Genomic DNA, 16,367 nt, shown 5'->3' with positions numbered 1-16,367 from the left:
TGACCAAAAGAGGTGGGATTTCCAAGCCCAGTGACAGAGGGCATTTGGAAGGACAAAGGGCTATAACAGAGCCTCACGGGGTAGGGCTGGACTCTATCAAATCTCTGCTTAAACAAATCTCTCCTGACACAAACCTCTCCAGGGTCTCTTACTCAGCCATGGAAATGATCTTTTTCTCTTCAGTATTCCTTGAGGGCAACACTTAACATCCAGGATACCACTTTGGAATGTCTGGGGCCTATCAGATCAAAGGTGTACTCTTCTCCTCTTCACCATTCAATTCCTCTAGAATACTTCTTCTTTAAAAAAAGAAAAGACAAAAAATTCCTTGTTAACTTATAGTTAGGTAGTTGTACAAAGGCGTGTCAATTCAACATGTCAGTTTATGAGAAGAATGCATCTTGATCAATGTCATTTCTTCCATCATTCTCCCCAAGCTCTCCCAACCCCACCCATCCCCTTAATTTCTCCAACTCCACTTTCACATAATATATATATTGAATATTATCACCTTTTCCTCCTTTCTTCATTTATTCACTCTTTTTCCTTTATCCTCAATCCCCAGACAACCTCAAGTTACAGCTTCCTGGTATTCATTTTGCTAAGAATGTAAGTTGTTCAAAGGAGTTACCCCATTGAACTACTCCCCTGCATGTACCATACTTGGTATGATATGTTTGTGTGCCTATTCCTATGACCCTGTGTATGTTTATGCATGTGCACACATACACACACACACACACATACACACACATATATATATATGTTAGATCTAACTCCCACATATGAAAGAAAACATGGGTCCTTTCTATTAAGCCGGACTTACTTACCAGAATTTTTTCCAGGTCCATACATTTCTCTGCAAAATCCATCTTCCAGATGGATGAGTAAAACTTCAATATATATGTTTGTGCTATGTTATATATGTGTGCACATATTGCACACATATATGTGTAGATATATGTATGTATGTGTGTATGTATATATACATATATATGTCACATTTTCTTGATCCATTCATCCATTGAAGGGTATCCTGGACTAGTTCTAACGATTTATTTTTATTTAGTTCCTGCTGGCATACTTAACCATTTTACAATATAAGATCCACCTCTCTTGAGGCTCTCAATTTGAAGTAAACAACATTTTGAACCAACTATGAAAATCACATTCAGAGCTGAAAGTTTAAGATACATTCACTGAGAAGTATCATATCGTTTGTTTTCTTCCTAAGGCAATTCCGATTCTCTGCACTGCTGAGTTAATAGTGTATTCAGAAGTCGTACTTACGAAGTAGCAGTTCATTCCTGTTCAGTATAACAAATGTGTCCTCCTGAAGTGGATGCAGCTGAGTAGAGCTATTTGGGTTTTCTAGTGGGGATCTGAAGACTGTGTTTCCTTCTGCAGATTAGGAGACATATGCCTCAAGGAAACCAAACCATCTCTGAATTCATCCTCCTGGGACTCTCCTCTCAGGTTGAGATGCAGGAACTACTCTTTGTGCTTTTCCTGGGTATGTACTTGGTCACTGTAGTTGGGAATGGGGTCATCATTCTGGCCATTGGTTTTGATTCGAACCTTCACACACCCATGTACCTTTTTCTGGCCAACCTATCCTTTGCTGATGTTTCTTCCATTTCCACCTCAGTCCCCAAAATGCTGGTGAACATTCAGACCAAGAGTCAATCCATCTCCTACAAGAGCTGCGTCACACAGATGTACTTTTCAATTGTGTTTGTCGTCATTGACAACTTCCTCTTGGGCGTCATGGCCTATGACCGCTTTGTGGCTATCTGCAACCCTCTTCACTATACCATTATCATGCACCCGAGGCTCTGCCTTCTGCTTACAGTCATCCCATGGTTCCTCAGTAATATTGTTGCCCTGACTCACACCCTTCTGTTCATTCAGTTGATCTTCTGTGACAGAAACATTCTCCCACACTTCTTCTGTGACTTAGCCCCTCTGCTCAAACTGTCCTGCTCAGACAAGATGGTGAATGAGCTGGTGTTATTTATTGTGGGCTTATCAGTCATTACCTTCCCCTTTGCTCTCATTCTCTTCTCCTACATCTGCATCATCAGGGCTACACTGAGAATCTCATCCAAAGAGGGAAAGTGGAAGGCCTTCTCCACCTGCAGCTCTCACCTGACAGTTGTGTTGCTCTTCTATGGGACCATTGTAGGGGTTTACTTTTTCCCCTTGTCCACTCACCCTGAGAACACAGATAAGATTGGCGCAGTACTGTTCACTGTGGTCACACCCCTGATGAACCCTTTCATCTACAGCCTGAGGAACAAAGACATGAAAGGTGCCCTGAGAAAGCTCATAGTAAAGAAACGCTCTTCCCTTTGATGGCAGGAGCATCTGCGTTTCTTGAATCTGCATTACTAAGTGGTTGATTCAGCTCAACGTTTGTGGCATAGTTCTGATAGTTCTGATAGACATCCACTTTCTCATATTCCAGCCTCTGAAGAGTTGGTGCTTTCCCATGTTGCTCTAGTGTTAGAAAGAGGATCCCTAATTGCCATTATTAAGTCATTACAATAGCAGACACTTGGATGCTAATCTGTTCTAATACCAATGTTTGTGCAAATTGTTTATGACACAGACAAAAATAGGTGCAAATAGTGCCTACAGTCTACCTTTTTACAGCTTTGAAGATACTTATTGTTAATTCTTTATTCAATCTATACTTATCTAGGTCAGCTTTGCTTGAAGCTTATTTTGCCTTGGCCCTTTTCAATGAAAGATTTAATACTTGCAAAAATAAGTATTCCTACTTTCAAACAATTCTGAGTTAAATAAAGAAAAATGGTCTTAATTAAACAAGTTCTCAAAGCCTGCAGTTGGGGATAATAAGGTATGCCTCTGTGCTCAAAACTAAACTTACTCAATCACATAGAACCTAATTTATCACCGAGTAGTTGATGGAGCTAGTGTTGTACCAAATACACTCTGGAAAATATAGTTCCAGATGGCTTCAATTCTTTTTTAAATTGTATTTTATTGTAAAGATACTGTAGAGAGGGTTACAGTTACATGAGTTAGGTAATGAGTACATTTCCTGTCCAGCGTTGTTACCTCTCCTTTGTTATTATCCCTTCCCTCCGACAGTTCCCTCCTCCCCCCCCCCCGCCCCGCCAAAGTTGTAAAGTTCATTTCCAATATACTGTCTTGTGGGTATCATTGTTGCAATGGGTCCTCCTGTGTCCTTGTTTCAGTGTTCTGTTATTCCCCTTTCCCTCCCCCAAAGTAAACAAATGTATATGCAAGATGCAGGGTACCAAAATAAAGTACAGTGACAACAGGGGATATACCATAGTGGGAAGAACATACAAAGGAAACAAAATCACACAGTACATTAGAAACAACAACAAGACAGACCTCTTGTGTCCCTATCTTGGGGTTCATTTCACTTAGCATCATGGATGACTTCAAGTATTTCAGTGAAAATCCACAGAAGTGTACATGCAGAAGATACAGTCCTGATTCCGTCTCCAAATAGCTGTGGAGACTACAAACATGTTAGCCTAACTCTGAAGCATATTTTCTTATCTAAAAATGAGTTCATTGGCCTAGACCACTAGCTTCTAATTGGAGGTGGGCATCCAAATTTGGGGGGGGGGGGAATTTTTTTCAAAATTCACATCCTCAAATCCTGAAGTTACTTTTGTGTTTCTTCTGCTTCCGTGAAGTGAGGTTCCTATTTGTCATAAGTCACACAACTCAATGTTACTAAACCAAGAAAGGATACACAAAGCATTCACAGTGGCAGTACAAGGGATGTCTCATAATTTCCTGGTTATTGAATAGTTGGGATATACATGGCCAAGATAGAATGCTGAATGGTCACAAGCCACCTTAGGTCAGAGACACTTTAGGTCTGGGCTTGGGCATTATATTCTATAGTTACATAGCCCTTTTCAGAGATATGTAACTAACACCCTTTTGCTAGGCTAGCTGAATCTCAGCAATAATTGGTCATTCAAAAATTGTGGTAATCGCAAGGAGAAATCGACAAAAGTTCAAACTCTTAGGCTTTCCTCTGGCTGAAAAAATAAAATACTGCAAAGCAGGCTTTACCAGAGTCCTCTCAAAGTCCATCCTGGATCTAATGACCCAGAATGTCCAGCGAAGGAATCTGGCACCTACATTATGAAACTACATAGGGTTATAATCAGAAGGTTTTAGTTGAGCTGATTTATATTTCTGTGGGCCTGTCCTGGTCCTCCATTACTTCTGACTTATAGAAGACTGGCAGGTGCAACTTTGTCTGCAGTGACTTATTTCTGACTTATTTGTCCAGAAATAGATTTGCATGCAAATTGCAACTTTGCCTGAGAAAGTAAATTAGAGTTAGTATTATGGCATAGAAGACCACGGATTAAGAAAACATTCACAGGATTTTATGGAGACCTTCATAGATTTTTCATAAGAAGAAAGATATACATCTGTGCCCAGATGCTTACATATCTCTGAATTGTTCCCCACTGTCATTTTCAACAAACCTTCCTTTTAACACTCTCTATGTCTGATCCTGGGATTAAAAGAATGAAGGGATGGGGCTAAGCATGGTCTATGTGCTATATGACAATAGAATAATGAAATCCACTAGAAAGTAGTTTTGAAAAAAAGAAGGGTAGGAGATAAGAAATGTCATGGAAAGGATAAATTTGAACAAGGTACATTGTATACATATATGCATGTTCATGACACAATGAACTCCTTTGTACTATTAATAGAGGCTACAAGGAAAGGAATAAATGTTTACAATCACTAAAAATAAAACAATGAATAACTCGTTGTTTATGACTTCAATGGTCTCCCAAAGACAGAAGACAGAATAGAAAAATAATTCTATCTGATTTTTTAAATACTTGATAAGCAAAAACAATATTTGGTCAATTATTGATGTCATTTTTTATGAAAGCAGTCAGATGAGCAAGTTTATCAACTTGCTCAAAGAACACTGTACACATCTGTGGAATTATAGTACAATGAAAACCCCTTGGGCTATAAATGTATGCTAATAAAAATATTGAAAAACCATATTTCCTATATTCATGGCATTGTAAATTATTGTACAGAAACCATCTTTATTTAGAAAAGAAAATTTTGAAACGAGTAATATATCTTACATGTTTGAGAAAATTTATTTTCTGCCATCTGCTCTCAAGGTACAATTATTCAAGTTATACATACTGAGTACATTAAAAACAATACAGCAATACAGATTCTATACAAAATGCACTCAATTGAATTTTGTCTTTTGCTTGCTCTTTCCCAAGCCATGTCTGAAAAACAATTTGTGATTTATCAATTCATCCAGAGAAACTTCTGCCATCTAACCGTAGCTAACACAAATGTTAAGATATATGTCCAAAAACACCCAAACTTCTTCATATTGGGTAGGAATGACTTGTAAAACAAAATATATAAAATGCCAGCAAATATTCCTATTTTATCTGCTACACAAAATAAAAATTGAGGACCTAGTAAGAATACAAAGGAAATTAAGCTTTTTATAGTTGCCTTCTTGATGTTTGTTAGTGCCTAAGACACTGAACATAGAACTAAATGGATGAGCTTATGTTTAGGAAGCATGGAGAGTCATACGGGCAGATAAAGCAGGGCTAGGGACAGAGTAAGGTAGGATGTCTACATTATATAGGATGGTCCAGGAGTTGGGAATGCCTCTCTCAGGCCTTTGAACGGTGAAACAAATAAGACAAGGAGTGAAGATCTTCAGATCTCTCAAAAGAAGATCTTGAGGCACATTTCAAGACAAAAGAAGAGTGAATTAAAAGGTATTTGTGTGGTGAAGGGTTTGGCTTGCTCAAGGAATAGGAAATAGACAAGACTAGAGCAAAGTGAATGTAGATAAGGCAAGTAACCACAGCCAGGAAGGTTGTTGGGAATCTATCCAAGTTTAGTCTTACAGGCCATGGCAGACAGTTTTGGTTTAATTAAATAATTTAAGTATTGCTGGATCTGGTGGCCCACTTCGGTAATCCTAACTACTCAGGAGACTAAAATCAAATTATCCACCAAAAAGCTGGAACTGGAGCTGTGGCTCATGTGGTAGAGCATTCGCCTTGGGCACAAAAGCTCAAGGACAATGTCCAGGCCCTGAGTTCAAATCCCAAGCCCAATACACAAAAAATAGTTTGTCTTTTAAGTCATGAGACAATACAATTATCTGAGGAGTGACTTTAGAGAAAGAGTGCTAGACAAAGCCCCAGGAAACCCCAATACTGAATAATAGAATAAATAGGTGCCCAGGAAGACACAGGGGAAAGTGATTTTTTCCTATAAAAAGGGAAGATATCAACTGTTTCAAATACAATCGGAGCCAAACTGTAACTCCTGAAATCAGACTCCCTGATCTGCTATCACCTCTAGCTGACTGACAAGCAGTCCTAAAATGTCAGGGTTGAAAAAAATGGAACTGATTTGATCAGAATAGGTCTATGAAAGGATGCAACCATGGTTTCCCTTATTTGCAATAACTAGTATATGTCTGAGACAAACAGAAAAGGTCTGATAAGTTGATGTTAGGCGAAATGAACCCAAGCTAAGTATTCAAATGTTTTTTTTTTCTTTCATGGGATTGTTTCTAGCATATTTATAAGATGATTTCTTTGTTGCTTTGTATGTCCCTCCCCCATGGTATAACCCCTGCCTTCACTGCATTTGATATTGGTATAATTTGTGGAGGGAACAAATCGTTTAACTAGGGATACAGGTGGACCCATTGCAACAATGAGATGTACAAGTCGTTATGTCGAAAACAAACTTTACAACTTTGGGGGGGGGAGGGAGGAGGAGGATTGGGTGGGGGACGGAGGGAAGATGGGAAGGGGAAAGAAAGGAGGAGGCTACAATGCTTGATAAGAAATGTACTCATTATCTTGCCCATGTAATTGTAACCCTTCTGTACTGAATTTTCACAATTAAAAAAAGGATGTAAGCATCTTATATTCCTTCTTTGTCTCTTTCCTCCTTCTGCTGGTTTATGTCTTTCTATCTCCCTAATTTTCTTTTACCATAAGATTCTAAATGATGCAGGGTGTCAACTTCATCTGAGTCAAGTGTCACAAGCCTGCAATCCCAGCAATCAGTAGGCTGACACAACAGGATTATAAATTTGGGGCTAGGTAGAACTATACAGTGAGACTCTGTCTCAGGAGGGAAAAAACTCTTAAAATTCACAATTACCTATATTATATGAAGAACTAGAAGACAGAAGCTTGAAGGATCCAAATGCAAAGTAATAATGTGGAAATGGAAACATTACTTTCCTTCATTTGATAGGTACATATTGTACGTAAGTGCTGAAATACCACAATGGACTCATATATATGTACAACTATTTGTGTTTATCCAAAATTCTATAAAGTAAATCATCAAACACCTTTAGGTAACACTGTATGTGACAATTTTAATCATGCAAGAATGATTAATATCATCTCTTGTATACTTAGGAAGTAAAGTGAATAAATAATACTTATGGCCAAATGTGGTTTATTCCCAGAAATGTAAGAATTATTTAACACTCCCAAAATAAAGAGTGATATTCAAAATATGACTAAATGAAAGTATATGATCCTCTCAGTAAATCCATAAAACCTTATGACAAGAATCCAAATGCTGGGGCTGGGAAGGTGGCTCAGTGGTAGAGTGCTTGCCTTGCATGCATGAGGTCCCGGGTTCCATTCCTCAGCACCACATAAGCAAAAAGAAAAAAGCCGGAAGAGGTGCTGTGGCTCAAGTGGTAGAGCGCTAGCCTTGAGCTGAAGAGCTGAAGGACAGTGCCCAGGCCCAGAGTTCAAGGCCCACGACCAGACCCCCCCACCAAAAAAAATCCAAATGCTATTCCCAACTTAAAAAAAAACAACTCTTGACAAACTAGCAAGTAAAAGGAACTGTTGTGCCAGGTGCTGATGGCTCATGCGTGTAATCATAGATCATAGTTCAAAGCCAGCCCAGGCAGGAAAGGTCCATGAAACCCTAACCACTAGAAAACTGAAAGTAGGGCTGTGCCTCAAAGTGGTTGAGCACAACCTTTGAGCAAAAGAACTCAGGGACAGTGCCCAGGCCCTGAGTTCAAGCCCCATAACTGACAAAAAAATTTTTTAAGAAAGAGAACTGTTGTAATATGATTAAAGGCATCTGTGAAAATGCAGCATACTGAATGGTGAAAAAAATTACTGTATTCCCATAGATCAAAACTAAGACAAGGATTTGTACTCTCTTCACTTCCATTCATCATTGCAATCACAATCAAAATTCCAAACTTAACAAACTGATTTTAAAACTCGTTTGATTCAAAGGGGCTAGATTAACTGGAGTCCTTGTAATAATGAATGAAGTAGAAGAACCAGTGCTATCTGATGTTTCTACATATTAGGATTCAAGACAGTGTGGTACTGTTGTAAAATTAGACAATTGGAACATTAGAGCTAAAAGAAGCTGGGTGTGATGGCACACACTTGTAATCCTAACTACTTAAGAGGGGGAGACAAGAGGATCTCGAGTTTGTGGTCAGCCTGGGCAGCACAATGAGAACCTAGCATGGGGCTGGGAAGGTGGCTCAGTGGTAGAGCGCTTGCCTTGCATGCATGAGGCCCCGGGTTCCATTCCTCAGCACCACATAAGCAAAAAGAAAAAAGCCAGAAGTGGTGCTGTGGCTCAAGTGGTAGAGCGCTAGCCTTGAGCTGTGCTGTGCCCAGAGTTCAGGCCCCATGACCGGACCCAAAAAAAAAAGTCTGGCACAAGCATTGTATATTTTCTTTTATACATGGAAACTTTTCGTAAAGTAGAAGAAGAACTATCAGGAAGGGAGAAAGGATGGAGTTGGAAGAGGGAAAGAAGAACGGGAGAACAAGAGAAAGGAGGAGAATAGACATGGTCAAATCAGGATATATGCATGTATGGGAATGTCACAGTCAAACCCATTAATCATGCAATTAATATGTCTTAATAATGATAATAGTTAAAAGCTAAGACACCACAAACACAAACATATCATATAGATCTTAATGTCTATGCATTTGGATGATTTGATAGTAAAAACTGATATCGGTGATAATTTGTTACCTGAAAAAATAACTGAATATAGTCCAAAAATAGGTTCACACTTATGCAAACAACTGACTTTTCACAAATAAGCAGAAGTTACCATACTGTACTATTTAAACCTTCATTAAATGTCTTTACACATAAAGTGGTTTAAATGAGCCAAAGTCCTAAATAAACATTTCTCCAAAAAAGATTCCTCCATGGCTAAGAGGTTCATGAAAAGGAGCATAACAACATTAATCACCAGGGAAATATAAATTAAAGCCAAGAAATGCCATTTCATAGCTTCTTGTCTGGATGTCCACTTAAAGCTAATACAGAATACGAAACATAAATGTTAGTGAGGATATGGAGAAAGTAGATCCCTTGTACATTTTTAGTAGAATGTAAGATGGTGAAGATGCTTTGGAATATGGAATTTCCTCAAAAGAACTGAAAACAGAAGAACCCCCATGACCCAACTATCCATCACCACAGTATATATCCAAGATAATTGAAGTTAATATCTCAAAGAGATATCTACGCTCTACAATTATGGCTACATTCTTCACAATGACCAAGATACAGAAACAACCTAGGTGTCTATAAGAGTGGGGGGATAAAGGAAATGTGTTATGGGCACATTGTGGAATACAAGTTCACCTTACATTTTTAATATATTTTTATTTTCTTTAAGTAGTTGTGTGAAAGAGTTACCATTCAACAGAGCAGTTTATGAATTCAGCACCTCTTGATCAATGTCACTCCTTTTAACATTCTCACATGAAAAAATTCTATTAAGTGAAGTAAGCCAGAACCAGAGAAATACAGCTAAAATGTGTAAATCTACAAGTAAACATAGTAGGTGGTACCCAAGTGGTTATAAATGAATTGACTGAAGTATAATAGACTCTATGGAGAATGCAATTAGATTAATTCTTTAGAAAGACTAAGTCAAAGCCTAACAAAATAAACGCCAAGAAATGGGTACTTGCAGTGGGGGGAGAGGTAGAAGAATGAACAGACGAAATGAGTAAGATCTGTTGTATATGCCACAGAATCAACCTCATATTTAAAAAAAAGAAGAAGAAAATCCTTCGGTATGCAACAGTATGCATGAACCTAAAGAAAATCATACTAAGTGAAATAAGCCAGCCACAGAAAGACAAAAACTGTAGATTTCACTTATATAAAGTATCTAAAATAGGTAAACTTACAGAATCAAATCAAGTAGAGTGGTGGTTACTGTGAGATAGAACACACAGAATTGTTGCTCAACGTATGTGAAGTTTTGATTATGCAAGATGAGTAACTCTAGAGCAGAGTTCTGTCATTCGATGTTTTTCCTTATAGTTAACAACATGTAGCATGCCCCTAAGAAGGACTAACAGTACATGTCATGTTATCTGTTCTTACTACAATCTAAAAAGCAAAGTCTAGCCAGGCTGAGTGTGAGGAATTGTTGTATGCTGCTAGCATTGTTGGGGAGGATGCTAAGTGATATATTTACTTTGGGGAAAAAAAACCCAGCTCTGGCATTTCTTTAAATGTCGAACACCTAACCTATCTTTTGATACCAAGAGTACCCTTGACCCAAGAGCATTGAAAGTTTGAATCTTTTCAAAATCCTTCCAGAAATGTTCATTATAGCTTTATTTATAATAGCCCAAACTAGAAATAACCCAAATGGCTCAGAAAACAGATTCATGAATAAACAAACATGGTATATGCGTACAGTGTAATAACATTCAGCAATAAGAATTGAATTATTGATATATGTGATAATGTTAATGATTCATAAAATAATTATGTTCTGAAAAAGCACATTATTTCATTCATATAAAATTTTTATGAAATTCTAAACAATTTAAATTAATATATGCAATACAAAAGCATATCAGCAATTCCTTCGTGTATGTGGGGAGTTGGTGGAAAGAGTATATGAGAGAAAGTATAGAAGAATATAAGGAAGCTTTCAGGAGTTATAGATGTATGCACTATTGAGAGTTATATAGTTTCATAAGTATATGTATGCCAGAACCTAAATTGCGCACTTTGACTATGCTTAGTTCATCACGTGTCAACTAAATATCAATAAAGCCTCTTTTTTGCCAGTCTTCAGACTTGAACTTAGGGCCTGGGTGCTGTCCTCTTTGTGCTCAAGGCTAATGCTCTACCATTTTAGATACAGTACCACTTCCAGCTTTTTCTTAGTGGTTTATTGGAGATACATTTTTCTGACCAGCTGGCTTCAAAACACAATCCTCAGATCTCAGTCTCCTGAATAGCTAGGATTACAGGTATGAGCCAGTAGTGCCCAGCTAAGCCTTTTTTTTTAAGTTTTGGGAAAAATAAAAGATTTCAGGCTTATCTTTGAATAATAATAAGATGATGATGATGGTGACAGGTAAGTAGGTAAATAGAACAAAAATAATTACATACATACAACTCAATATTTTAAATGCTAATGTATACTTATGTACAATTCAACATTTTAAATGCTAATAAATAGTTATAAATAATAGTTAATCTCAAATTCCTTAAGGGATGACTTAAAATTACAAAAGAAGACTTGTAGGCCAGATTGATATTTACCTGGTGACAGGACACTGATAAGCTATTTACCAGAAGAAACTCTGATCCCAGAGGCATTCTGGAAGGGCTTTGGAAGGGAATAGTTTATCTGAGCCAATCCTGCACTTTTAAGAGAGTTGAACATTCCCCAAGTTCTTGCTTACTGACATATACAAGAACCAATGTAAGGTCCATAAACTTTGCATGTAGTCAGCCCATATTAATCAAACCTTGGAACCAAGAATGCAGCTGAAACTCAGATACCTCACAAGAAAATTGTCAAAAGTGTGGGGCTTTGGAGAAAGAAAAGGGAAGGGATCACAGGTTAAGAGGAAAGACTTTGTATTATGAGCGACCTGAGATTGGAACATTCCTTGTCTGCTAATTTCTTGCTTCACTATTTGAACAAGTCATGTACCTTTTCTGGGTGTTGGATTGTTGCAGTTTTGAAGTTCCTTGGAGTCAATAATTATTATACTTGTTAAGAGAACTGAAATAAATGATTCATGTGAAGCTTTTAGCAGAGTGCTTGAAGATGGCAAGAGTGCATTAGCTTAAGAGTTATATTTTTTAATTATTAGTGAATGTTCTATGTCTGGAAGTAGCTTAATCTAATCTGAACCTAGGAGAGACTGCCTCTGTCCAAAAGCAAAGAGGCCACAGATCCGCTGTGGTCCCTCTGCTTACAACCATCATGCACATAGTCATGGTGATAGACATTTCTAAATACCTCCTCGTTCTCTCTGTGACCCAGTTGTAAAAATGCATGTAAAGCCTGGTCCACAGTATGGCTCAGTAAATATTATTTCACAGATGAGAAGGAGGTTGAAAGGTAGTAACCGACCTTAAACCATGCAGCTAAGGGGGAAAAGGAGAAAAACATGGCTACATTGGTGCCCAAATACATTTACCACCTACTGCAGAAGCTGATGTGTTCAGGGAGGAATTGCCTGCAGCAACTACTTGAAAATGGTACTTTTTGGAAATATACTTTTTATTTTTTAATGTATTTGTATTGTCAAGGTGATGTACAGAGGAGTTACAGTTACATGAGTAAAGAAATGAATACAGTTCGTGTCCAACATTGCTACCCCTCCCTTGTTTTCTCCTGTTATCACTCCCTCCCAACTCCCCTCCCCCACAAGTTGTGAAATTCATTTCCAGCATAGTGTCTTGTGAGGCTCGTTGTAGCATTGGTTCACCGGTTTTCCTTTGTCTCACCATTTCTGTGACTCCCTTTCCCATCCACAAATCAGATAAACTTATATACAGTACAAAGGAAACCGAAATTATAAGCAGTGAAAACAGGAGGGAAAACAAAGAAAGCAAAAAGGATAACTGCATCCAGTACCCTAACAAAAAAATTTTAAACCTCTTTTTTCCATATCTTGTAGATCATTTTGATTAGCATCATTTTATAAGGTCATATGTACATAGCTATTGAGCTATTGTGATCCTCTGCTAGAACTCTCCTACACATATACTAATTGTTACAGAAGAAGGAAAACAGGCAGCCTGTGTTTGAAATGTACTCTTGAAAGGGGCTTCACCCCACCCAGAAGTTTTTTAGGTGATTTATGCCAAGACATGAGCAAAATCTAATGTGTGGTCTCCAATCTCTGGACCATTAGTGCAATTATTTTCCTTCCATTCTGTTCTAAAATACTTGGTATATGTCCTTCATATGAAAGTTCTTGGAGTCTGGAAGCAGTTGCTTAATTCATACATTTCACTTTCATCTACATGATCTCATGAACATCTACAGAGAAAGAGAGAGAGGGAGAGGGAGAGGAGGAGGAGAGGGGAGGGCCAGGGTGGAGCAGAGTGAGGAGAGGCAAAGCACAATTTGACAAGGAATCTTTCATCATGAATGCTCCACACAAAGAATCCAAGAGTACAGCTTCTCTGGCAGAACTGTGGAGTAGCTTAGAGTTTGAGCTGTGGAGCTATCTATGAAGGGGCAGGGACCGTAAGAAGAGAGAAAAGGAGAAGGAAGGGGAGAGGGAGAGGGGGAGAGAGAGAAACACAGAGAGTCATATTACAAAATACTAGCACTTAGGAGCTATAAAATGGATACTGTTGATTGCCTTCTAACCCATGGACTGGTCTTTTACCTTTCCTTGTCCCGATGAAAGTAAAAAGTACAATACCAATAAATTCCAGGTTGAAGGATGTAGAGTAAGCAGTAGATCACCGGTAGAAGCAGAAGGAATGGTAATGGAGGGGTCAGACTCTGACTGAGTAGAAGCCCCATTCTATCGCTTGCCTCCTGACCTTGGAAAACCTCTCTAAATCTTAAATGCCTCATCCACCTAGAAAGCCAAGATAATAGTAGAAATTGCCTTCTGGGGATACCCTACAAGTTAAATAGAATTTCTATGGCAAACTTAGTATAAATCCTAGAAGATAATTATGCCTTAAAATATTAGTTGCTGTGTGTTAATATGTTATTATAATTCTGCTACTATGACTTAAAAACTACAGAAACCATAAGAAGGCAATTTTTTGAGATACACGATGGGACTTTATAAAAATCTCTGAAAAAAAATCTCTTGGAATCAAAACATCACATGTGTTTAGAGATGGCTTTGTGAATTTTTTCAACTATTTTTGCATTTCTCAAGTACTTCCTTGCCCCCAGAGAAGTTAATGGTCCAGCAGATATTAGTGAAAAAGACCGACATGGTCTCTGCCCATTCATGCATGGATCCTCAAAAATACAATCCTATAAAGTATATAAGCCCATTTGGCAGTCAGCCTACTAAGAACTGAAGAAGCTGGAAATCCAAAAGTAACCATGAAACCTGGGAATCATGGATCAGTCAAGTACCTACTGCATACATTTTATGTGCTAACTCCTTAGCTAGGCACTGGGCATGAAAAAAAGAAAAAGTAAATGTGTCCTCTTTTTTTCTGTTGTGGGGCTTGAACTTTGGGCCTGGGCGCTGTCCCTCAGTTCTTCAGCTTTAGGCGAGCACTCTACCACTTGAGCCAGAGCTCCACTTTCAGTTTTCTGGTGATTATTTGGAGATCAGAGTCTCACGGAGTTTCCTGGCCAGGCTGGCTTTGAACTTTGTTCCTCAGATCTCAGCTTCCTGAGTAGCTAGGACCCCAGGCGTGAGCCATCAACACCCGGCTTAAAATGTGCCCTCTTATAACATCTACTTCCCAGTTCTGAGAACCAGGCCATAGCCAAACACCAGCCATCTAATATGTCAAATATTGACACATGTCACTTTTGCATGGAGTCAGAAAGTGGAGTGGGAAGTTTGGGCTGACCTTTCAGTAAGTGTAAGAAAGCCTTCCCAAGAATATTGGAGAGAGAGAGAGAAAAAAAAAAAGCACCAAGGATGGAGAAACTATATAATGACATATCTTACAGGGGTGCATCTAGAGCCTCCCTGAAACTTTTAATCTGCTCAGGGATTTCCTAACGGCCTCCTTTACCTCCTTATTCCTCAGGCTATAGATGAATGGGTTCAGCATTGGGGTCACCACTGTGTAGAGCACAGATACCACTCGGTCTCCCTCTGAGGACTGGCCTGAATTATCTCTCAGATACATGAAGATGAGCGTGCCAAAGAAGAGAGTGACGGCCGTGAGGTGGGAGGCGCAGGTGGAGAAGGTCTTGGCCCGGCCTCCAGCAGAGCGGATCTTCATGACCGCAATGACGATGAACAGATAGGATACCACGATCACCAGGGTGCAAGCAGGCATGACAAAAATGGCGAAGACAATGATCACCACTTCCTGGGTGTAGCTGTCACCACAGGTGAGTTTTAACAGAGGAGGGAGGTCGCAGAAAATGAAGTTGATCTCATTGTTACCACAGAAGGAGAGCGTGAAGGCTGTGACTGTTCGAATAAAGGCACTAGAAAAGCCAGCAACATAAGCTGCAGCTACTAAACCCGAACGAGCCTTCTCGGTCATGATGGTGACGTACAGTAAGGGTTGGCACACGGCCACATAGCGGTCATAGGCCATGATGGCCAAGAGGTAGCAGTCGATGGAAGCAAAGAAGGTGAAGAGGAAGAACTGAGCCGCGCAGCGAATTAAGGAGATGATTGAGCCTCGTTCCCACAACACAGCCAGCATCTGAGGGACAATGACAGAGGAGTAGCACACATCCACGAAGGAAAGGTGACTGAGGAAGAAGTACATCGGGGTGTGGAGGTGGCGATCTTTGCGGATCAAGATCATCATCCCCGTATTTCCCAGCACAGTGGTGAGATAGAAACTCAGAAATATCAGGAATAGAGGAAGCCTCCACTCAGGATGGTCAGTGAATGCGGTCATGAAGAACTCAGTCACTAAAGTATAGTTCTTTGCAGCCATCCATCAAGCTCTTCACCTGCAAGGGCTAGGACAAGATGAGAAAAACACCCTAAGAGTTCAAGCTATTTCAGGGAGGAAGCATGCACTGAGTGCTTGACCTATAGTCACTCAACTTCAACCAACTTTACACTCCAAGGAAGTCAGACAAATATATATATATATATATATATATATATATATATATATATATATATATATATCACTATAGCCGAACATTTAATTTAGAGGAAAAAAATAGTGAAGGTTTCTATTACAATAGGAATAAAGAGCAAGTGATTCCCTGGCCTGCAAATCAGAGCTTGTATTTACAAGGCACCCCAATTAGCTGATTTTGTGCAAGGCATTTAACCTTTCTTCCTCTGCCAAAAGAAACAATAATATCTGCCCTATTTACA

At 39.0% G+C, this 16,367-nt stretch overlaps 2 protein-coding genes across 2 annotated transcripts; one reads left to right on the top strand and one right to left on the bottom strand.

Moving 5' to 3' along the window:
- The first annotated feature begins 1,407 nt into the window (after nucleotides 1–1,407).
- Nucleotides 1,408–2,355, top strand: LOC122105317 (olfactory receptor 1S1-like). Its single transcript, XM_042676519.1, has one exon. It carries the CDS (start codon nucleotides 1,420–1,422, stop codon nucleotides 2,353–2,355), a length of 936 nt encoding a protein of 311 aa, XP_042532453.1. The 5' UTR covers nucleotides 1,408–1,419.
- A 12,672-nt stretch (nucleotides 2,356–15,027) lies between these two features.
- Nucleotides 15,028–15,972, bottom strand: LOC122105267 (olfactory receptor 9Q2). Its single transcript, XM_042676430.1, has one exon. It carries the CDS (start codon nucleotides 15,970–15,972, stop codon nucleotides 15,028–15,030), a length of 945 nt encoding a protein of 314 aa, XP_042532364.1.
- Between the last annotated feature and the right edge of the window lie 395 nt (nucleotides 15,973–16,367).

This window comes from Dipodomys spectabilis, unplaced genomic scaffold, assembly GCF_019054845.1.
Source record: "Dipodomys spectabilis isolate Male_0828 unplaced genomic scaffold, ASM1905484v1 ptg000030l, whole genome shotgun sequence".
Lineage (NCBI taxonomy): Eukaryota > Metazoa > Chordata > Mammalia > Rodentia > Heteromyidae > Dipodomys > Dipodomys spectabilis.
Note: the sequence above shows the minus strand (reverse complement) of the source record. Positions and strands in the feature narration are given on the sequence as shown.